The 23,898-nt window shown below is 47.9% G+C and overlaps 1 protein-coding gene across 1 annotated transcript in view; it reads left to right on the top strand.

Moving 5' to 3' along the window:
- C9H14orf39 (chromosome 9 C14orf39 homolog) overlaps window positions 1-23,898 on the top strand; it is a 1,162,755-nt gene that overhangs the window by 972,902 nt on the left and 165,955 nt on the right. The window contains exon 14 of the mRNA XM_085626171.1: window positions 23,824-23,888. Coding sequence (XP_085482297.1) covers window positions 23,824-23,888 — 65 coding nt within the window. The remainder of the gene's footprint in view (window positions 1-23,823; window positions 23,889-23,898) is intronic.

The following is a 23,898-nucleotide window of genomic DNA, read 5'->3' as shown; positions in this document are numbered from 1 at the left end:
TAAGTGGATCCCTAGATATCTCATCCGTGTCCTTGCTCCTGGTATCAAATTTACACAATTCCAACTCATTATCTCAGTTTTTTCTATATTAATTCCATAACCAGAGATCTTGCCAAACTCCTCAGCTAATTTAAAAAGCCTAGGTATTGCTTTCACATGATCAGAAGTGTACATTAGGAGGTCATCTGTATAAAGAGCCACCTTAAGTTCTAAGTCAGCTATCTTAAAAGGCAAAATAAGAGAATATTTTCTAAGGGAGCTAACAAAGGGTTCAATATATAAATTAAACAATAAGGGTGACAGGGGACAACCCTGTCTAGTACCTCTTGAAATATTGAACCATTCCGATAAGGTGCCATTAACTAAGACTTTTGCTCGTGGGGCTAGATAGAGGGATTTAACGGCTCCAATAAAATTCATAGGGAAACCAAAACTGCGCATAGTCTCCCAAAGATAGATCCATCTAACCTGATCGAATGCCTTAGCGGCATCGATTGCAACAAGAGTTAATAGTAGTTTACTTTCCATTGCATAGTCTATTGCCCCTAAAGCTTGAAAGGTAAGCTCATTGAGCTGCCTCCCAGGTATAAAACCCCTCTGATCCGAGTGTACAATAGTTTTATTAATTTTTGCCATCCTAGTAGCTAAGATCCCAGGGAAATCTTAAGGTCTACATTAAGCAACAAAATAGGCCTATATGCCTCAATTTTTTGAGGATCTTTATCTTGTTTTAGGATCAAAGAAACTGTTGCTTCCAACCATGAGGGGGGGATCGCTTCTCCATATAAAAATATTCTATTGAAAAGCGTTTTTAAGACCGGCACCACCCTGTCTAATAAGACCAAGTATATCTCTGCCGGAAGCCCATCCGGCCCCGCGGCTTTACCCCTACTCAATTTTTTAAGTTGATCTCGAATTTCTCCTTCTGAGATGCAGGTTGATAAGTACAACTTATCTGTTTCAGAGAGGGAGGGGAGATCACTCTGGTCAAGCCATATTGTAACATCCTCCGGTCTGTGATCATTAACTTCCTTATATAGGTCTTGCATGAAGGATCTGGCCTCCTCCCTGATCTCATCATCTTCCTGTAATAAAGCTCCAGACCCTCTTTGGACCAAGCTCTTGATATGATTCCTAACCCTATCTATTCTGGATTTCCAGGCCAGCAGGGAGCCACATTTTTCGCCATAGGCGAAATACTGTAGTTTACTGGCATCCCATTTATCTTTCAAATTTTTATCAGACTTGGCTTGGAGAACAGCTTGCAGGGAGATCAAATCTCTCTCTAAATGTGGTATGAGACTTCGGGTGGTCAGAGCTGCCTGTTGTACTTCCTTCTCCTTCTCTTTGATTTTCCTACGGCTATCTTTATCAGCTTATTTAGCTATTGTACTTCTATTGATCATTAATGAGCTCAATAGTCCCCTCAGGTAGGCCTTAAAAGACTCCCACATTATTTGATCACTTGTGGAGGCTATATTGATCCTAAAAAACTCCTCTATTTTTACATCCAGCTCAACCCTCACACTTTGCTCTAGTAACAAGGTCCTGTTTAAAGTCCACCTCCTCTGGCGCTCTTTAAGCTTAAGATTAAGTTTCAGCTCAACTATGGAGTGGTCAGATATTGAAACAGGAATATAGGCTATGGATTTAAGATCTGAGAGCAGGGACTGATCTGCTAAAAAGTAATCAATCCAAGAATACTGTTTATATTTCTTGCTATAGAAAGAATATTCCCTAATGTTCCCTTTGTCTGCTCTCCACAGATCTAACAGCCTAAACTCTTTAACAAGAGTCTTAAGTGCCGAGAAAGTTCTGGGGGGCGCATTATATTTTACCTTAGATGTGCGGTCCAATTGAATATCCCAAACCAAATTAAAGTCTCCTCCAAGTATAACTGGGGAGGATGTACTTAGCAAGCAGACCTGAAGATGTAAAAGAAGACCCGGATTGTCCTCATTCGGCCCGTAGTAACCAGCACATACTATTGATACCCCACAAATAGAGAGAGTTGCAACTATCCACCTCCCGGATTGATCGCTGACCCAGTTCTCCACCTTGATCCCTCTGTTACATCTTATAATCATAGCCACCCCTCTTGTACACCCCCTCTGATCTGATGATATAGCCTCCTGCACCCAACTGAGTTTATTAAAACCTTGTTTACATTCCTGAGCCTCCAGATGGGTTTCCTGCAATAGGAAGATATGGGCCTCGCTCCTCATTAGCAACTCGCACACCCGAGAAAACTTCCCGGGGTTCCTGAGACCATTTACATTCCAGGAGAGGAAATTAATCTCCTGTATACTACCCATATCTAATCTGAGAGGGAACTACCTGTCTAGAGCCATTCTGTTTTTTTATTATTTGTATGAGGACTATTTTCCGTGCACCCCTACCCCCTCCCTCACACCCTCCACACCCACCCCGCCCTCCCCCGATGAACCCACCTTCCATCCCTTGGCGTCGACCGCCATGTGAGAACCTCCCTAAAAGCTACTCGGTGCCCTGCCATTCTTCCAAAAAAAAAACTAGTAGGCACGATGGTTGAACAGTGACACGACACGATGGTTTCCCATCCATTATTCACTCTCAATTATATTATTATTATTTTTTTCTTTTTCTCCCTCTTTTTTCTTTCCTTCCCCTTCCCTTTTTTCCCCTTCCCTTTTTTCCCCCTTCTTTTTTCCTTCTTCCCTTTTCTCTCCCTCCTCCCCTCCCCTCTCCCTCTTTTTTCCTCTTTCCCTTCCCCTCCACTTCCTTTCCCTATCTTTTTCCTTCCTTTTTCTCTCTCCCTTCCCCCTTCCCCCTTCCCCCTTCCCCTTAACATTTATTATCTCTAATGGAAAAATTAAATTCCCTTTTCCCTTTTCTTCCTCTCACTCACTTTCCCTATTTCCCCTTTTTCTCTCCTTACATCTCCTTCTTTCTTTCTTACTTTCCCTTCATTATCCTTAACTTAAGTGATAGCCAATGAGCCGAGGCTCAGCTAATTGCAATAGATTATATTGAACTGGTAAAGAGAAAAAAAAAAGGGCAAAACCCCTGCAGAGCTACCCTCTCATCTGCCCCAAGAGGGCATCTACAGTCTCTGGGGAAGTGAGATTATGCATTTTGTTATTCCACATTACCTTAAGTAATGCAGGAAACTTCATTTGGACCTGTGCTCCTAAACTTCTACGTTCTGGCATTCTGGTGCCGAGCTCCCACTGTCTTTGCGCTGTTCTAGACCCTATATCTGAGCGGATTTGGTAGACCCTTGCCTCATGATGTAATGTCACCCCATGCAGGGATCTTCCTAAAATCTGCTCCTTAACTGCGAAGGTCTGAAAATTAACCAAGATCTTCCTCGGGGCTTTCCTGTCTGGGTGAAGCTTAAATGGGTCCCTATGTACTCTCTGGATCTCCGATTCTAGATCAATGTCCCCACGATCCTTCAGAACTCCCTCTCTCAACAGCTTACAGATAAAGGTCTTAATATCACCCTTCTCCGCACCCTCCGGTATCTTAAGAATCCTCAGGTTGTTTTTACGGGCCTGCATTTCGAGTCTCTCCAGATCCAACTGTAGTGCTTAATTCTGTGACTTCAGGGCTACGATATCCTTCATGTTCCCTTGCACTGATTCTGTTAGAGTTTTTACTTCTAGTTCAAGGGACCCGGTACGTACAGAAATGTCGTCTAGCTTAGACTCTAGCGCTTCACATTTCTCACGAATTCCCCTCTGATTTGCCTCAGAAATTGCAAATTTAGATAGCAAGTCGCCTCTCAGGGTCTGGAGGAAGGATCCCAACTGTAGCCCATCTTTGTCTGTCTCTCCTTTCCCAGAAGTAAATGCTATCTGGCCTCCATACTCAGTTTCTGGCCATACCCCATCCAAGGGACCCCCTTCCCCAGGCTCTAAGCCTTTATTTTGTGGATTTACCTGAGTAGGCGTTAATATAGGCACTTGGGAAGGCGTGGTCGGACCCCCCCCCTAGACTGGGGGCAGTCAGCAAAATCGTGGGGCTCCCTACAACTGATCCAGTTCCAGATCCAGATCCAAATCCCTTCCCGTTTTCCTGGGTCCTGACCAAAAGGGAAGCAAAATTCTCCGAATGTACAGGGGAGGAGGAAACGCCACTCTGGGCCGGAACCGGAATAGAGGGCTGGACTAATTCCTCTGATACCACAGTCTGCTCCATTATTTTAAAGTAGGTCTTAAGTGAAGGGGTGGACTTCACAGAAGTACGAGTAACCTTCGTACCTCTAGGTTTCACAGTATCCCTGGGCTTAGCGTTTTTCTTTTTGCGGGGGGTCGTAGGAACAACGCCCTTTACCCCCTCTGGGGGATCCAGAGTGTCTCTAATCTTAGACCCAAACTGGGTCTGGGACCGCAGCTGATATGTATTTTTTAGAAAAAGAGCCTCTGATAATGAGACCACCTTATCTGATCCTCTCTTGCTCAAAGGGTACCGTTCTCTAGAGGTATTGCCAGAGATATTACCTCCCTTGCTCAGACCTGGAGCCAGCTCGCCCCCCTGACGCAACAATGGTATAAAACTGGAGGCCGAATTGAAAAAAATAAGAGCCATACACTCCCGCGCCACTTCCTCTTCAAATAAGCTGTTTGCCAGACTTACAGTACATCCAGAGGAGCACCATGGGGGCCGGTTGCCTAAGATTGTGCGCTGAACTCTTCCATCATTCCTCCGTCGGCAGTAAGTCAATGCCGCTGCAGCGCGTATCCGCGTCCGCCATTGTGATCGGTGAACGCCGAGCCCACCATAGGTAATAGGCCCTCCCTCGGGCCCCTCCTCCAATCCCTGAAACATCCGAGTCTCCCGAGTCTCCAGGGTCCAAGTGCCCGCCGTCATCAGCTCCTCTACGCACGTCCCAGCTGCAAGCGTGACCGCTTATTCAAGTGAGAAACGGAAAAAGATTGACGCATCACGAAGCGCGCCATACACCTCCCGCGTCGCCAGCACCTTCCCCCCGGGTAAGTTCCATAAAATCTACTATCCGCCCATGTAGTAATCAACAGGATGCCGAGCCCCTCACGGGAGGTCCCGCGACCGGCACTAGCCTGCCGCCATGTTCCTCACAGCTCTCCTCATGACCCACACTGCCTTCTTATAACTATTGATCAACCTTCATTTTGAGACAACGGGCCCTACCAAAACACAGATGTCAAAACCCAGAAGTAGACTCACTTTGCTGTTTATTCGGTGCCCTAGCAGTTTTGATTGTGATTGATAATCACTGTAATCATGTGTGATGCTGTTGAAGGCTAGCCCAATTCTGATCACTACCACTAGATTTCCCTTGCCTTGAGGCAGTGCAGGTTTATCAGATAATGGATAATGGACAGATGTTGCATGAACCCTTTTTAAACTTTCCTGAGGGAGCCACATTAGGAACCAACATTATCTGTTCGGGACTACAGGTATTTTGTTGGGTTCCCTTTACCCTTTTCTCAAATGGAGCAACCAGAGGAAGCCTGGAGTAGTATTTTCCAACCCTTTATTAAACTCCCAGCTAATGTACAATACACACCGGATTATAGTGGCAAACAAGGAATTAATATTGAAGCAAATATTATAAATAGAGGCAACATGGCATTCTATATGATTTCCCTACCTACTGAGTTTTTGCTAGTTAGAATTATCCAACAAGAGAGGTGCAATATGTGCAAGCTTCCTTTGCCCTCAAGGCCATGCTCCGTCTGTGACATGCCTGCTTGTTATCAGTCTTCCTGTGTCCTTGATGGTGGAGAAATAAGTCCCCAAATCCTAGCTGTACCTCTCTACTAGAGATAGTTGAAAACAAAGTATATTTACTATTTCTCAGAATATTATGAAAAAGTGTCCCTGTGATTTGTGATGTAGTGGTAGAAGAATCTCATCGGAATTCTGATCTGTAGTTGTCCACGTAGGAAACCACTAGGCCTTGTGAGAAGGTGGCCTGATATATGCTGTTCACTAGTTCTAGTGGGCACCTTGTATCATTCCAAACAACCCCTTATCGGGAATGCTTAAAGACAACCTTTATTGAAAGCTATCCTAGTGGTAGATATGGAGAGCAGCCTTCAGGCTAAGTCTTGAAGGAATGTAAAGCAGCCTGTTTTACCAGTCTATAATCTCTTGAATGATCAAATGAAATGACAACCACACCAGGTATATATTCAAAATATTTGTATTTAAGATAAAACACACCCCTTTAGTATCTTTATGAGGCTGGAGTTCGAAGTACTTTGTTTACAAGTCAGCAATTATCAGTAATAGCACAAATACACTTTTGGGCCCTAGGCCATATACCAATAAAGTGGTATAAGAACCACGACTGGAATAGACACTAGGCCTATAGCCTATAGAATCGCTGGGACCCCAACGCACCACCCAAGGTAGTGACACAGGAGACCCACGGGGACTGTATGCAGTGTGCAAACACAACCGCGGGTTCCCGTTATCTTCTATGGGCAATGTCGTGGTTGGAAATTTAAAGATTAGGGACACTTCTAATCAAGTCAGGACCAAACCCTTTTGGACTTAAGAAGTTCTAGGGCTAGCAGCCACGAGAGCACCAGAGTACACAAGTTACCTCACCCAGGGAAGCCGGGTGCATAGGTGTCTTTTGGTGTCGGGTCGCGTCGTCGATTTCAATGGGATCCTGCAAAGAACTGCTGCTGCCGTGAAGAGAAGAAGTGTCTGAAGAGATCCAAGCCTGGATCTAGGATGGAAGGAACCTGAAAGCAGAGGGGACAGAGTCTGGGTCACTAGCCAGTGACCAAGGGCAGGATGGACCAATGCCCCCAGATGTCAGGTGCCTCAGGTGAGTTGATGGGTGTCTGACTCTTCAGCCACGAGGTTCAGGAGGTGTCGACGAAGTCCATGAGCCGGATTCGAGCTGTCCCACGAAGTCTGTCGAGTGCTGCGGTGTCGGCGACCAGAATGGACCCAACGAGCCTTTGCAACGGCAAGTCACTGGAATTCAGAGAAAGGTCTGCGGTGCAGACCAGCAAGATCTGAGGGACTCACCCAGCAAGGGTAAGTCAGGGCACGTCTGGGGCAACCAGGAACGCCCAAGTAAAAGAGGAGGTGCCTTCGTGGGGACCTGCTAGCCAACAGGCTAGTGATCGCGAAGGAGCCTCGAGCGGTCGCACTTGGAGTAGGCCCACGGGTCACTCGTGGAGTGGAGGCCAACAATCTTCGGTGCAGGAGGTGCTCAAGGCTGGGGCTACTTAGAGCCCAAAGCACAACTTCGAGGAGGACCAGGAAGATAGTGTTGCTGCAAAAGTTCACGGTGTCCTGGGGTCACGGTTCCACGTCACCCACGATAGCCACGGCCCCAGCTTTGCTGTGGACTCAGGGTAGCCTCGGGGAAGTCTGGAAATCTACCTCTGGTGATGCAAAGACTTCAGCGTCCGGCGGGAGCTTCAGCGATGCAGACAAGTCAGTTGCTTCTTTGGTGCCTGACAAGCAGGGGAGTCACTCCTTGACCCCAAGGGAGTTTTCTTCAGTCTTCTAGTTAAAGTAGAACGTCGAAGGTCCAGGATATATGTAGCAGAGTTTCGTCTAGGGTAATCTAAAGTCCTAGGGACTGGATTCCTATACTTATAGTAAGTTTAGGGGATGGACTAACTCTAAGGCCCCACCTATGGGTGGGCTTGGAAAGAGGGTTGGTTACACCCATTTCCTTTGTCCAGTTTCACGCTAGAGCAGGGGCAGGTAGCCCCTGCAACCGGTTTGAACTGGGCTATGCACAGGGACAGCAAACATGCCCCCAGTGCAGGACTTCAAAGCACCAGAGAGTGCTTTCGCCCAGCCCCAATACACATCTGCCTGTCTCTGGAGGTGATCACACCTTCCTTCGACAGGAAACCTATTGTCCAGGCCTCCCCTGCTGGAGTTTTGGTGAGCAGCAGGAGGCCAGACCCGTGTCTGTGGCAGAGGCATCCATTTTGTGATGCCAGGGCTCAGGAAAGTCCTACCGGGTTTGACCAGTGTGAACATGTCTTTCCCTCTAGAAGGGTGGAATGCTACCCCCGCCGCCAGAACTGACGGGGGCGGTAGTATTCCATAGCGTTTGAGACCAAACACGACATGTTTTGATGCAGCCATTCCAAAGTTAGCATTTACCGCGAGGTTATAATGCACTTAAGAGTATATGGTATGGCTGTTTCACAGAACAGCCATAAGGAAGTATTTCCGAAAGCTGCAGAGGGGCTCAGCTCATGCTTGGGCACCCTCTCACACAAAACCAAGCACTCTGCCTTCAGTATGGTCAACGCCTGCCATAGGAGTGGCTTATAGGTTTATATGTGTCTGTATATATGTGTGGATATAGGTAGCCTATACCACTGTAAGGGGTGCAAGCACACCCTTACCCAGGCTGCAGTAGCAGACCTGTGGTGCCATTTTGGAGTGCTTCCCAGGGGTTGCATAATACATGCTGCAGCCCCTGGTAGGCCTCTGTGGTACCTATGCCCTAGGTACATAGTATACCATATACTAGGGGCGTATAAGGCACTCCAGAATCCAATTAGATATGTACCTAATGTACATACAAACCATTTTAGAGAGGAAGCAGCTAGGCTGTGGTCCTGATTAGCAGGGCCACAGCTAGACTAAGGTCGAAAAACAGTGAAACACCAGCAAAAAGTGCGGGTACCCATGTGAAGCAGATCCTACTCTCCTACACAACCCCCCCCCCCCCCCCAACGCAGGGACATTAAACTAACCTTGACCAGTTGAGTCTTCACTTTCTAAGTGGAAATACCTAGGGAGTCCATCTGCATTGGCATCGTTACTCCCAGGTCCATGTTCCACTGTAAAGTTCATCCCCTGTAGGGAAATGAACCACCTAAGCAGTTTGGGGTTTTCACCCTTCATTTGTTTTAGCCATAAGAGGGGCTTATGGTCTGTCTGAACAAGGAAGTGAGTACCAAACAAGTATGGCCTCAACTTCTTCAGAGCCCAAACCACAGCATAGGCCTCCCTCTCAATGGCTAACCAACGTTTCTCTCTAGGGGTCAGCCTTCTGCTTATGAAAGCTACTGGCCTATCCTGACCTTCATCATTCAATTGTGACAGTACAGCCCCTACCCCTAATTCAGATGCATCTGTTTGGACAATGAACTTCTTGGAGTAGTCAGGACTCTACAGAATGGGAGCAGTGCACATGGCCTGCTTCAGGTCATCAAATGCCTTTTGACAGCTAGCTGTCCATTGAACCCTTTTGGGCATCTTTTTAGAATTTAAGTCATTCAAGGGTGTCACTATTGATCCATACCCTTTGACAAATCTCCTATAGTACCCAGTCAGGCCTAAGAAGGCTCTCACCTGAGTCTGGGTAGTTGGAGCAATCCATTCCATTATGGTTTGGATTTTGCTCTGCAATGGTTGAACCTGGCCTCCACCTACAAGGTGGCCCAGGTATACAACCTGACCCTGCCCTATCTGGCACTTAGTAGCCTTGATAGTGAGGCCTGCCCTTTGCAGGGCCTCCAAAACATTCCTCAGGTGGACCAGGTGATCCTCCCAGGTGGAGATAAAGACAGCAATATCATCTAGATATGCTGCACTAAAGTCTTCCAGGCCTGTAAGGACTTGATTCACCAACCTTTGGTAAGTGGCAGGTTCATTTTTCAAACCAAAGGGCATTACCACAAATTGATAGTGCCCACTAGGGGTAGAAAATGCTGTCTTTGGCTTGGCATCATCAGCTAGTCTGATCTGCCAGTAGCCAGCTGTTAGGTCAAATGTGCTTAGAAACTTGGCTGAGGCCAAAGTATCTATCAGCTCATCTGCCCTAGGGATGGGATGGGCATCAGTCCTAGTGACTGCATTGAGACCCCTGTAGCCTACACACAACCTCATCTCTCTTTTTCCACCACTGGTGTGAGGTTTAGGTACCAGGACTACTGGACTAGCCCAAGGGCTAACTGAGGGTTCAATCACACCCAGATCCAACATCTTTTGGACTTCTGTCCTTATACAGTCCCTGACATGGTCAGGTTGCCTGTAGGTCTTATTCTTCACAGGTAGACTGTCCCCAGTGTCCACTTCATGAGTGCACCAGGTGGTCTGACTTGGAGTCAGAGAAAACATATGTCTAAACTGGCTGAGAAGGTTTCTGCAGTCAGTTTGTTGCTGAGCAGTGAGGCTGCCTGCCAAGGCTACACTATCAACTGATCCATCATCAGGGTTCTGAGAAAGCAGGTCAGGGAGTGGGTCACTCTCTTCCTTCTGTCCTTCATCAGTAGCCATGAGCAAGCCCATGTCTGCCCTGTCGACATATGGTTTAAGTCTGTTGACATGAAGTACCATATGGGGACTCCTAGGGGTTCCAAGGTCTACCAAGTAGGTACCCTCCCCTTTCTGTTCAACAATAGTGTGTTGGGTCCAGTCCACTTGTCCTGGAGAGCTGCTGGGGGCACAGGCTCCAACACCCACACTTTCTGTCCTGGCTGCTAAACAGTCAGTACAGCCTTTTGGTCATGCCAGGCTTTTTGCAGCAGTTTCTGGCTAGCCTCAAGGTTTTTGTTTGCCTTTTTCATGTACTCAGCCATCCTGGAGCGGAGACCAAGTACTTAGTCCACTATGTCTTGCTTTGGGGACTTGAGAGGTAACTCCCATCCTGCCTTCACCAAACACAATGGACCCCTGACAGGGTGTCCAAACAAAGGTTCAAATGGGCTGTAGCCAACCCCCTTTTGAGGCACCTTCCTGTATGCAAATAAAAGGCAGGGCAAGAGCAGGTCCCATTTTCGCCTAAGCTTCTCTGGGAGTCCTTTGATCATGCCCTTTAAGGTTTTGTTGAATCTCTCAACTAAACCATTGCATTGTGGGTGATAGGGTGTGGTGAACTTGTAGTTCACTCCACACGTCTTCCACATAGCAGTCAAGTAACTAGACATTAAGTTTGCATCCCTGTCAGATACTACCTCCTTAGGAAAGCCTGCTCTTGAGAACACACTCAAGAGAGCTCTTGCCACTACAGGTGCTGTAGTGGTCCTTAGGGCAATTGCCTCTGGATACCTGGTGGCATGATCCACTACCACCAGTATAGATCTGTGCCCAGATGCAGTTTGGGGATCCATGGGACCACAAAATGTCAATCCCTACCCTTTCAAAGGGCACCCCCACCACAGGTAATGGCATCAGGGGGGCCTTTGTAGTGCCACCTGCTTTGCCACTGGCATGGCAGGTTACACAGGAGCGACAAAACTCCTTTGTGTCTTCAGACATGTGGGGCCAGTGAAAGTGAGGAACAATTATGTCCCAAGTCTTGTTCTGGCCTAGGTGTCCTGCTAGGGGAATATCATGGGCTAGTTTCAATAGGAAACCCCTAAACTTCAGAGGTATAACCATCCTCCTGAATGCACCAGGCGTGGGGTCTCTACTCTCTGAGTATAGGAGTCCATCATCCCAATAAACTTAATGGGTGTCACTAGCATTCCCAGCAGCCTCATCAGCAGCTTGCTGTGTGAGGGTTTCAAGAGAGGGGCAGGTTTTCTGCTCCTGGCTCAGATAAGACCTGGAAGGGCCCTCTGTCCCCAAGAACTCAACCTGCTCAAGTTCAAGCTCCTCTGGGACAGTTCCTTCTTCAGGCTCAAGATCATTTCCCTGAGGAGACTGATCAGTATCCGGAGACAGGTGGGAAGGCTCTGCCTTAACCCTACTGCTCCTCCTCTTGTGAGGCACCTGGTCCATTATTCCAGAATCCAGGGCCTGTCCAGTTTTAGACATTTTAGCCTGTGACCTGGTCACAGCAAAGACATATGCAGGGATCCCTAACATTTCTGCATGTGTCCCGAGCTCCACTTCAGCCCAAGCTGAAGTCTCTAGATCATTGCCAAGCAAGCACTGTACTGGTAGGTCTGCACTTACCACAACCTTCTTAAGGCTAGTTACCCCTCCCCAGGTGAAGTTAACAACTGCCAGAGAATGGTCTGTTCTGACATTGCTAGCATTGGCCACTTGGTACATTTCACCAAATATAATCTGCCCAGGATCCACAAGATCTTTTGTCACCATTGTGACACTTGCTCCTGTGTCCCTAAATGCCCAAGCTTCTACTCCATTAATTAAAGGCTGCTGTTTGTATTTGCCCAAGTTACTGGGACTCACAAAGGGGGACATATCCATGCCCCCATCACTGACAAGCACAGCCTGAGTTGACACTCTGACTAGGCCAGAGTTCATCTCAGAACCCAGGGTCAACCCTACTACACCCTTATTCTGTGTATTCCCTCCACCAATTGTAACTGCACTAGGGGGAGCAGGTGCCTTTGGGGCATTGGTGGGGGCTGGAGTATTTTCTTTGGCCTTGGTGCAGTCACTGGTCCAGTGAGTTTTCTGCTTACAGATTTTGCACCAAGGTTTCTTTTGGCCTTTACCCTTTCCTGACTGTGAATCCCCACCTGAAGAAGATTTTTGGGGCCCTTTAGAAGACTTCTGGTATTTTCCCTTGTCCCCACCCTTGTCAGAGTTTTTGGAATCTTGCTTCTTTGGGTCACCACCTTGGTTCTGTACCTTCTGCCTCACCCTGGTTCTGACCCATTTGTCTGCCTTCTTTCCCAATTCTTGGGGAGAGGTCAGATCAGAGTCTACCAGGTACTGGTGCAACAGCTGATTTTGACAGTTATTAAGAACCTGCTCCCTCATTATCAGATTGTACAATCCTTTTAAGTTGCGCACTTTACTGCCCAATAACCAACCTTCCAGAGCCTTAGCAGCACAGTCAACAAAGTCAACCCAGTATTGATTTTGTGCGTTTTGGGTGTCTCTGAACTGTAACCTGTATTGTTCAGTGGTTAGGCCAAACCCATCTATTAGTGCACGTTTCAAGACTTTGTAGTCATCAGCATCCTCTTCTCTTACAGTGAGGAGCTTGTCTCTAGCTTTGTCCGCAAAGGAGAGCCATAAGATTGCTGCCCACTGACCTTGAGGGACTTTCTGTACTTTACAGGCCCTCCTCAAGGCAGTTATCCATTTGTGGATGTCATCCCCACTCTGGTAGGGAGGGACAATCTTACTTAGGTTTCTATGGTCATAAGACCTCTCCCTATTTCTAGGGAAATTGCTGCCACCAAGGGACTCTAGTCCCTCCTTTTTACTAGCTCTGTAGAGCTCTACGGCTTCCCTATCTAAGGCCATTTGCTGATTTCTGAGGTTGAACTTGTCTTGCTCATACTTCAGCAGTCTCTCTCTCCTCTCCTGGGAGGTTTCCCTCCCTCTGTGAGAAGAGACAGAGGTCCCTATAGAGGAGTTAGACTGGACAGATCCCCTTGACAGAGATCTATCCCTTCTAGCCCTATTTTCAGGTCTACCTGGAGGAATAAAGGAAGGAGCATTATTGTCATCCTCCTCATCCTCATCAGGGAGAGCTGCGTTCACCAGATCCTGATCATTGTCATCAGTCTGGTTAGCATTAGAGGTAGGGTCAGGGAAGTTGCTACCCCTAGGGCCACCCTCACCTCCTGCCCCACCCACACTGTCTACCCCATCAGGCCCACTAGGCCCTGTGATATCATCCAGCTTAAGTATCTTTATGAGATGCTGGGTGGATGGGCTTTTGCCTGTCTTCAGCTTCCTAATGGAACATAAGGCCCTAAGCTGAGCAAAGGAGAGATCCTCATATTTATAGGGAAGGAGCTCACTGGTTCCTGGTAGGGACCCACTGGTTCCTGGCTGGTTAGACATTACTAATGTGGTGTGGTGTATTGCACTACCTACACTAGTGTGGCCTGCTAAACTCTCTTGAGTTGTAGAAAGGGTGTGCTATCCCTTAACACACAGCTCTAAGTTCAGTAGAACTTACTGTAGCTAAACTTGATATTATATGTACCCTAGGTACCTTTAGTGGTTTTCAGTTGATCAATTCAATTGAGATTATCTGGTAAAACAATAGCAATCTGGAATCCCACATGCTGCACACCAATGTGAGAAGGTGGCCTGATATATGCTGTCCACTTGTTGTAGTGGGCACCTTGTATCAGTCCAAACAACCCCTTATGTTGAATGGTTAAAGACAACCTTCATTGAAAGCTATCCTAGTGGTAGCTATGGAGAGCAGCCTTCAGGCTAAGTCTTGAAGGAATGTAAAGCGGCTTGTTTTACCAGTCTATAATCTCTTGAATGATCAAATGAAAAGACAACCACACCAGGTATATATTCAAAATATATGCATTTAAGCTAAAACACACCCCTCTAGTCTCTTTATGAGACTGGAGTTCGAAGTACTTTGTTTACAAGTCAGCAATTATCAGTAATAGCACAAATACACTTTTGGGCCCTAGGCCATATACCAATAAAGTGGTATAAGAACCACGACTGGAATGGACACTAGGCCTATAGCCTGTAGAATCGCTGCGACCCCAACGCACCACCCAAGGTAGTGACACAGGAGACCCACGGGGACTGTATGCAGTGTGAAAACACAACCGCGGGTTCCTGTTATCTTCTATGGGCAATGTCGTGGTTGGAAATTTAAAGATTAGGGACACTTCTAATCAAGTCAGGACCAAACCCTTTTGGACTTAAGAAGTTCTAGGGCTAGCACCCACGAGAGCACCAGAGTACTCGAGTTACCTCACCCAGGGAAACCAGGTGCATAGGTGTCTTTTGGTGTCGGGTCACGTCGTCGATTTCAATGGGAGCCTGCAAAGAACTGCTGCTGCCGTGAAGAGGAGAAGTGTCCGAAGAGATCCAAGCCTGGATCTAGGATGGAAGGAACCTGAAAGCAGAGGGGACAGAGTCTGGGTCTCTAGCCAGTGACCAAGGGCAGGATGGACCAATGCCCACAGATGTCGGGTGCTTCAGGTGAGTTGATGGGTGTCTTGACTCTTCAGCCACGAGGTCCAGGAGGCGTTGACGAAGTCCACAAGCTGGATTCGAGCTGTCCCATGAAGTCTGTCGAGTGCTGCGGTGTTGGCGACCAGAATGGACCCAACAAGCCTTGGCAACGGCAAGTCACTGGAATTCAAAGAAAGGACTGCGGTGCAGACCAGCAAGGTCTGAGGGACTCACCCAGCGAGGGTGTGTCAGGGCACGTCTGGAGCAACTAGGAACACACAAGTAAAAGAGGAGTTGCCTTCATGGGGGCCTGCTAGCCAACGGGCTAGTGATCGCGAAGGAGCCTTGAGTCGTCGCACTTGGAGCTGGCCCACGGGTCACTCGTGGAGTGGAGGCCAACAATCTTCGGTGCAGGAGGTGCTCAAGGCTGGGGCTACTCAGAGCCCAAAGCACAACTTCGAGGAGGACCAGGAAAATAGTGTTGCTGCAAAAGTTCACGGTGTCTAGGGTTCACGGTTCCACATCAGCCACGATAGCCACGGGCCTCAGCTTTGCTGTGGACTCAGGGTAGCATCGGGGAAGTCTGGAAATCCACCTCTGGTGATGCAAAGACTTCGGCGTCCGGGGGAGCTTCAGTGATGCAGACGAGTCAGTTGCTTCTTTGGTGCCTGCCAATCAGGGAGTCACTCCTTGACCCCAAGGGAGATTTCTTCAGTCTTCTAGTTAAAGTAGAACGTCGAAGGTCCAGGATATATGTAGCAGAGTTTCGTCCAGGGTAATCTAAAGTCCTAGGGACTGGATTCCTATACTGATAGTAAATTTAGGGGATGGACTAACTCTAAGGCCCCACCTATGGGTGGGCTTGGAAAGAGGGGTGGTTACACCCATTTCCTTTGTCCAGTTTCACGCCAGAGCAGGGGCAGGTAGCCCCTGCAACCGGTTTGAACTGGGCTATGCACAGGGACAGCAAACGTGCCCCCAGTGCAGGACTTCAAAGCAGCAGAGAGTGGTCCCGCCCAGCCCCAATACATATCTGCCTGTCTGGGGAGGTGGTCACACCTCCCTTCGACAGGAAACCTATTGTCCAGGCCTCCCTACTGGAGTTTCGGTCAGCAGCAGGAGGCCAGACCCGTGTCTGTGGCAGAGGCATTCATTTTGTGATGCCGGGGCTAAGGAAAGTCCTACTGGGTTTGACCAGTGTGAACATGTCATTCCCTCTAGAAGGGTGGAATGCTACCCCCGCCACCAGAACTGGCGGGGGGGGTACTATTCCAAAGCGTTTTGACACCAAACACGACATGTTTTGATGCAGCCATTCCAAAGTTAGCATTTACCGCGAGGTTATAATGCACTTAAGAGTATATGGTATGGCTGTATCACAGAACAGCCATAAGGAAGTATTTCCGAAGCTGCAGAGGGGCTCAGCTCATGCTTGGGCACCCTCTCACACAAAACCAAGCACTCTGCCTTCAGGATTGTCAAGGCCTGCTATAGGAATGGCTTATAGGTTTATATGTGTCTGTATATATGTGTGGATATAGGTAGCCTATACCACTGTAAGGGGTGCAAGCACACCCTTACCCAGGCTGCAGTAGCAGACCTGTGGTGCCATTTTGGAGTGCTTCCCAGGGGTGGCATAATACATGCCGCAGCCCCTGGTAGGCCTCTGAGGTACCTATGCATATACTAGGGGGTTATAAGGCACTCCAGAATCCAATTAGATATGTACCTAATGTACATGCAAACCATTTTAGAGAGGAAGCAGGGCCACAGCCAGACTAAGGTCGAAAAACAGTGAAACACCAGCAAAAAGTGGGGGTACCCATGTGAAGCAGATCCTACTCTCCTACAGGCCTAAGCTAAATACTACTCAATATATGAATATAAGAATTTAAAGCACAATATTATAACTCAAAAAGCATATTGGTATTCTGTATCTGCATAATGCAACCAATCAGTCAGTATGAGCTTTGTCGGGATCTGAGCCATATGCCAATAAAAGGCGAATGATGGGCAGCTGCATGGTGGGCACCTATTCAATTATTGTGGAGAGCCACAACACTCCTGGTCCCTTTTTGCACATAGGGAGCACTTCTCCTGTTTATGCCATGCTGCACTTTAAAATGTGTGCACTGTGCGCAAACAGGAAAATTGCACCCTATTACAGAGAATGTGCTGCTCTCTAGGTAGCCTTGAACTTGTGCTCCCCTGGAGGCAGCACATTCAAGTAAAATATAGAACAGCTGCTTCAAAACTGCTATGGGGGATATTCGCAAGGATCTATCGGCGAGTTAACGGCACTTTATCGCAGCCAAAGTTGCGATAAACTTATCGCCTCTATCAGCAGCTGGTGTTAACAGCCCACAGCACCAGTTTACCCGTGATAGCAGCCGCAAAAAACATCACCACAGATGACGCCCGCAACTATCGCTAATGAGATGCAGAGTAGGCGTTACCGTGCCAAAGCCGCGACTACACCGCTCCACAGCATTCACAACGACCAGCCAGAACTGCGATAAGAACACAAAACAGGTGATAAGGCGCGTTAGCAGCAGGAAAATAACACCTGCTGTGACCTGATGCAAAGTGGGACCACAGCCTGCACCACAAAAGGGAGCCCAGCCCAGACCCACACCTGAAGAAGAACAGATGCACCTGGGCAACTGAACATGCGGCCCAGAGGGCTGAAAGGGCAACAACACCCGCCGCCACCACCCCAGGACCCCCTCTCCCCAGCACCCCCTCCGACCAAAGACATGGCACATCAGCTACACCTAAACATGTACAAAATAATCCGCTTGATGCCGCACAACCACAACTAGTGACATGCATGTGTCATCACAAAAATGAGCATCACACATTCACTTTCGAAGCAACAAATGAAACTTTATTAAAATGAACACTGAAATGAAATGATGACACCTGGCGGCTCCCCTCGGGACAATCCGTAGGTCACAGCCTGCAAGACAAAAATCATGATGAGAAGGTGTGTCCTGCGCACATCAAAGGACAGAGAGAGAGCGAAGGAGAGAGAGAGGAAGAGAGGGAGAGAGAGAGACAAGAAGAGAGGGGGAGAGAGAGAGAGAGAGAAGAAGAGAGGGGGAGGGAGAGAAAAGAAGAAAGGGGGAGAGAGAGAAAAAGAAGAGAGGGAGAGAGAGAAGAAGACAGGGGGAGAGAGAGAGAGAAAAGAAGAGAGGGCAAGAGAGAGAGAAGAAGAGAGGGGGAGAGAGAAAGAAGAAGAGAGGGGGAGAGAGAAAGAGAAAAGAAGAGAGAGAGAGAGAGATAGAAAGTGCCGCCCCTGTGCACCCAGGCCACACTGCTCACCTGCTGCCTCCCGTGTGTCTCCAACCACTTGCTGGTATGTATAGCAGTACACCAGGTCACACATCTGAAACAGAGTCCAGATACATGATTAGCACAGTACACACACTTGCACAAGATAACATCGCCTGCCCCCCATGCACACCCAGGCAGAGGCACACCAGCCCCTCCCGCCGCCCATCGGAGCATGCCCGCCCATGCACATTCAGTCAGGAGGTCCCACCACGTGCCGCTGCACGCCACAAGCCCGGGGCCTGCGGACATGGCACTCTCCACACCATGCAGCCCCGCTCCGCAGGCCACCAGGTCTCACGTTTGGTGCTGGGTCTTGATTACTCCATGGCATAGGACATACCAGTGCACTTCGCATCATCGTAGGCTGCACACCCGCTCAGCCCAATGGGTGCCACTAACTCTGGGATCCCGGAAGCAATGCCACATGGCGGTAGGCCCGCACTGCCCGCTGGTTCTGGCCTACACTCCAGTCATCCACTTGGGATAAATATAGTCCAGCACCCTCTGACTGGCATCCCACAGGATGAGCATCGTTGACGCAAGGGAAATCACTGTCCCTACATTCATCCACACATTCATACATGAATGATGAAAGACATGACACAGCAGTGCATCTCTGGATGTTTCTTGCACATCCAGTGCAGTTCTGCGGCTGGAGCGGTACAGGGCAATGTCGAGCACACTACACAATATGGGTCCGTGGAGGGCCAGCTAGAGTCCATCCAGGGATGACAAGTACTGCGGAAAAGGAAGGGTACAGTGCGCAGTCTGGTCACCGTGTCATTGATCATCAAACAGGATATGGCAGTCCATGTCGCTGTCCAAGTTGAGTGCATCGGAGTGTATCGGGGGTCAGTGGAAGGTCATGAGGCCATGTGCGGCACCAAGCAGAAACAGGCCAGGTGGCGGAAATGAATGCTAATGCCACCTGATCACAAACCCATCCACGTCCTCGTCCCCGGATGTGTGCTCTGTCCCACCTGTGGGTGTTGCAGTACTGGCTGAGGCACTGTGTACCACTGACACATCAGGTGCCGGAGTGGATACGTCTGCCGCATTGTAAGACAATGGCACACCAGGGGGCGGAGATGTGGATGGTGTAGGGGCAGCAGCATTCATCTGCGCCACGCCTTGTGGCAGCAATGCCATGAGGATGATCTGCAGGGCATGGTAGATTCCAGCTACATTTCGCTGATGTACAGCAATGGCTGCCATCCTTTCTGCCTCCATCCACACCATGTCCTCCATGAGCCTCCGCATGTGTGCCAGCTCACGTCTGGTATTGCTGGTGCCCCTCTGAGCGAACAAGTGCTCTTCTCTCTGCGTCAGGACTCCAGCGATGTCAGTCAGGGCTAGTTGGAGACCATGGAGCGGGTCTAGACACCCATGGATGGCGTCCAGTTTGGTGGCCATGAGGTCGAACGCCACCCGCACCTGCTCAACCGTCTCCCTCTGGGTCTCCAGCACACGGCGTTGGAAGGCCGTGTGTTATTCCTGGGAGTCTTGGGAGACTGCTGTGGCTGTGGGTGCCTCCTGCTGGGTGGTGGGGTGGGTCTTTTCGATGCAGATGGTCAGCCCTGATCCTGGAAGTGAGTCGCGGATGATGTCAATGATGTCTAGGAGGGCTTGTGTGTCGATGCTGGTGTTGTCCTTCTCGTCATCAGTGAAGAGTGGCTGGGACTGCTCTGCAGGGGGTGTTGACAGTGGCCCTGCAATGTGAAGTAGAGATGGTGTATTGCAATGTGTCCACATGTATGTAGCCGCATGGTACATGTTGACATTCAGACAGCATGGCATTGTACATTGTGACAGTCTATAGATCTGGGCGATGACCCAGAGTCATTGAGGGTGTGCACTGTGCCTTGCTTGATTGTGCATGTGCCATTGTGGCCATCTCCACCCATTCCCCCAGTACCTGGTGGTCACTCATCCTGTTGCGGTTGTGTAGTGTCCTGTCAGGCAGTGTCCGGTCCCCCGACTCCGGATACAGTAACCACACTGATGACTGTCAACACCAGCTCCTCCATGTCATCCAGCACGAGCTGTGGCGCTGGGCCCCCACCTCCAGTCTGCATTGCTGCCTTCTGGTTGGCTGCAAGTTTCTCCTTGGTCTTTCTCTTGATGTCATTCCATTGCCTCTTGACCTCATCCATCCTCTTGTGCTCTCCGACGGCATTCACCTTGTCCACGATGTCCCGCCATATTCCAGTTTTGGTGCCCAATGACACGTTGGAGGTGTCGAACAGTTGTTGATGGTGTTCCATCACCTCCGTGACTATGATCCTGTTCGCCTGCGGACTGAACTTCGTCTTCCTCTTCTTCTTGTCCGTGCCCTTCCCTGTCCCCGAGGTCCCGGGCTGGTCATCCGGGGTGCCTGTGGGGTTGCGCTCGTCCTCTGCGCCTGCTCCGGCTGCCTCAATGGTGCTTGGGTGTTTGTAAGTTTGTGTTTTTTCTACTTTTATGGTGATTTTTCCTGCCTGCCAGGTGTGTGTTGCAGGCCTGGCGCTGCCTATCGCTGATTTCCTCATCGCGCTTTGGCCCGTCGCAGGTTTTTTTGTGTTGTGGTTTGTGGTTTTATCTCCATCGAGGTGGTTGTATCGCGGACATTGTCCGCGGTTTAGGCAGACTATCACATGGTACCGCCTTGTTGTGAATTTCACGTTGACACAGGGTTATTTTCCCGCGATGGACTGGGATGTTGAGAGTTGCGTCAAGCTACTCTTGCGGTATTTATCACACGTTCTTTTGAATATACCCCATAAACTTTACAGATTACTAACATGTACTGATAAGCCATTCTCAAACGGGAGGATAACAGGCTGTATTTTTTTTTTTTTAAAAAGCCTTTTTCAAAAGCAATCACAGAATCAATGGTCTGCTGACCTTTATAGGAAACCATCCTTGTGATGGCGGTAAATCCGAGTGGGTCACAATTTGCACCCTACCTCATTATTATTCATAACGTAGGTAGAACTGCGACTCACTAAAAATCAATTTTTTGCAATCCCACTTATTTGTACATAGGTCGGTTTGTAATTGCTACCAGTATTTTTGTGACCAGTGCTTTGTACTTCTGGTCCTAAATTTGCAAAATCAATATGCTTAACAATACTCTTTGCAAATGTCCATCCAACCCGTAGTGCTGATTTCTTGCTTTGTTTTCTCTGTAAGCTCTCTAGCTATAGTGGAAAAAAGTATGCAGACATAGTGTGATGCCTGGCACCCATTGGCTAATGGAGTGTCCTTTGCTGGAGCTTGTGCTTCTATCCAACCACACCTAGATGTGAAACCCTCATCTCCCACATATTTTCCCTAGATAATGAACAGTGAAATGTATTATGTCATGTGACTTTGGAGGTGGGAAACCCAACCACCAGTTAGAGATATAACTTGGTCAGACCTTTTTGCCTACATGAAAAAGGGAAGGCTAGAAAGGGGAGGCCTTCCAGGGAATCCAGCAGACTTGGGCAGTGCCTCCAATAAGCTTCATTAACTGAGGTTTCCCCAAATGAAGCAAACTGTAAATGCGGAGCATAGCTTCCGATACTAGCTACTGCCTTTCATGCATGCATTCTTGCTCATGCACAGGACAGCTTTATGGTGATTCAATGGTGTAGCAACACCTGGCGCTGACTTTGTGGGGGGGGGGGGTCTGGAGGAGTTTGGTGGGGGGCTGCCTTTAAATATAACTTGTGGGTTTAAAAGCAGGTGGACTTCATTGTGCGTCCAGTAGTTTTCAGGCAGCAATAAAAATGTCAAGACAGCTCTGGTGATCAATGTTACTGCTGGTGAGAGATCATAATTTTGTGTAGTGGCAGTTTTAACTCATCATAAAGTAGCGCAGAAGGATAATGTGCCTGCTGCAAAGAACGTGTACCATGCAGATCACAAAAATAAGTCTGAATGAACTAGGAGTAGTGCTTTAAAAAAAAGAAGTCCATGGGGAGGGGCACCATACCTCTCATTTCACCATTCATGGCATGAAGGAGTAGTAATCAATGCTCTTTCCAACAAAGGCACACTTTCTCCACAGCCTCAAGCACAGGTCCACAATGTCCTGCCAAGGGAAGGGGACACGTTTTCTCAAGCCCCAAGCTCAGCTTCAGGTCTCTCTGTCGTCTGCCCAATATTGCTTGCCTTCTCGGGTCTTCAATGAAGGCTGCAGCCGACACGCATCTGCAGGGCCATATCAGGCACCGGGCTGGACTTAGGAGCCCCAATAACGAAACACCAACTGCTGGGTCATGGCTTTCCCTCTTGACTTCCAACATTTCTTCAGCCACACAGTTATACAACAAGACACTTTGAATCGAGAAACTAGAAGCCAGGATGAACTCCGAGCTAGGTAGGGACCAGCACAACTCAACACATTTCCGACAGTCACTTCGTGCTCGTCCTCAATGCCTGATATAACAAAAACATGGATTTTATGTCTCCAAGAAATGGGAGGGGAAGATTTGAGAGAGGTCAGGCTATCACCTGCAATGTTTAGTAGAACTTGATGAATGCAAGTGTCTGTGAGCGTAAGACAATATTTATTTGCTCACATATTAAGCAGGCAGATAGCTTAGTGGATAGAGGTCGCCAAAAAGTGTTCATGGTTGTAAAATAATTGAAAGGCTGAGATTTTGTTGCTATCACAATTGAAAGTTTAAGTGAGAGTGACTACAAACAGTCTTACCTCACATAGAGCTGAGTGACTTTCAGCTTGATCAGTGTCATCATTTATTGTTCAATAGTGTTACCATCTGTGGCATTGAAGGTCCTTCAAAGTATAACAGGTTATAAAAGGAAGGTATTTATGTGTGCACTATACCTGATAAAGACTCAATATATGTCAAGTCAATCAGTTCTGGATAAAAGATATTAATTTTATTGAAGACTAGCTACTTCCACACTCTATACCAGGACCGATACTTTCAAACGTAATTACTCTGTATTGCTCTGTAGAGAGTTTAAGAAAACTTCTAACCAATAGTAAGTCTGAGCCAGGAAGGAGTACACCTCTTTCTCCAGTGGCCACAGGTTCTACAGCAGCTTCCCACAAATATAGGGCCCGATTCACTAAACTGTGATGAAAGTCTAACTTTACGACTTTCGGTATTCACAAAGGGCATTTACGAGTAGTAAAGATAGACTTTTGTGTCAGTTTTGGTCTCAGTTAAACTTAGGACCAAAACTTAAGGTTAAGTGAGGCAAAAGTCTAATTTTACTACTCGTAAATGCCTTTTGTTAATACCGAAAGTCATAAAGTTAGGGCCTGATCCACAGAGGTAAACTTACACTTTTGTATAAGTTTACTACTTTTCGGCATTCACAAAGGTAAACTTAGACCAAAAGTCTAACTTTACTTCTTATCGCTATTCACAAAAGTAAGTTACTGCTAGTAAAGTTAGACTTTTGGCCTAAGTTTACCTTTGTGAATACCGAAAAGTAATAAAGTTAGACTTTTAGTCCAAGTTTAACTTTCCAACTACTGAAAAGTAGTAAAGTTAGACTTTAGGTCTAAGTTTAACTTTGTGAATTCCGAAAAGTAGTAAACTTACACAAAAGTGTAAGTTTACCTTTGTGAATTCGGCCCAGTGTCTTTCATCTCACTTTACCTTTGTGAATACAGCCCATAGTCTTCTGTTTTAAGTTTTCAGTTTTCAACTGTGTGCTATGATGAAGTGAAATAGTTTTTTTCTGATATTTATCAATTTGTATTTGTAGGAATAGCAGACATTGACAATAATAAAAGCGCAGGTGACTCAAAAGATTCTGCTTATGTTTCTCAGGTAAGGGCAA

This window comes from Triturus cristatus, chromosome 9, assembly GCF_964204655.1.
Source record: "Triturus cristatus chromosome 9, aTriCri1.1, whole genome shotgun sequence".
Lineage (NCBI taxonomy): Eukaryota > Metazoa > Chordata > Amphibia > Caudata > Salamandridae > Triturus > Triturus cristatus.
The sequence above is the reverse complement of the archived record's forward strand: the minus strand, read 5'-3'. Positions and strand labels throughout refer to the sequence as shown.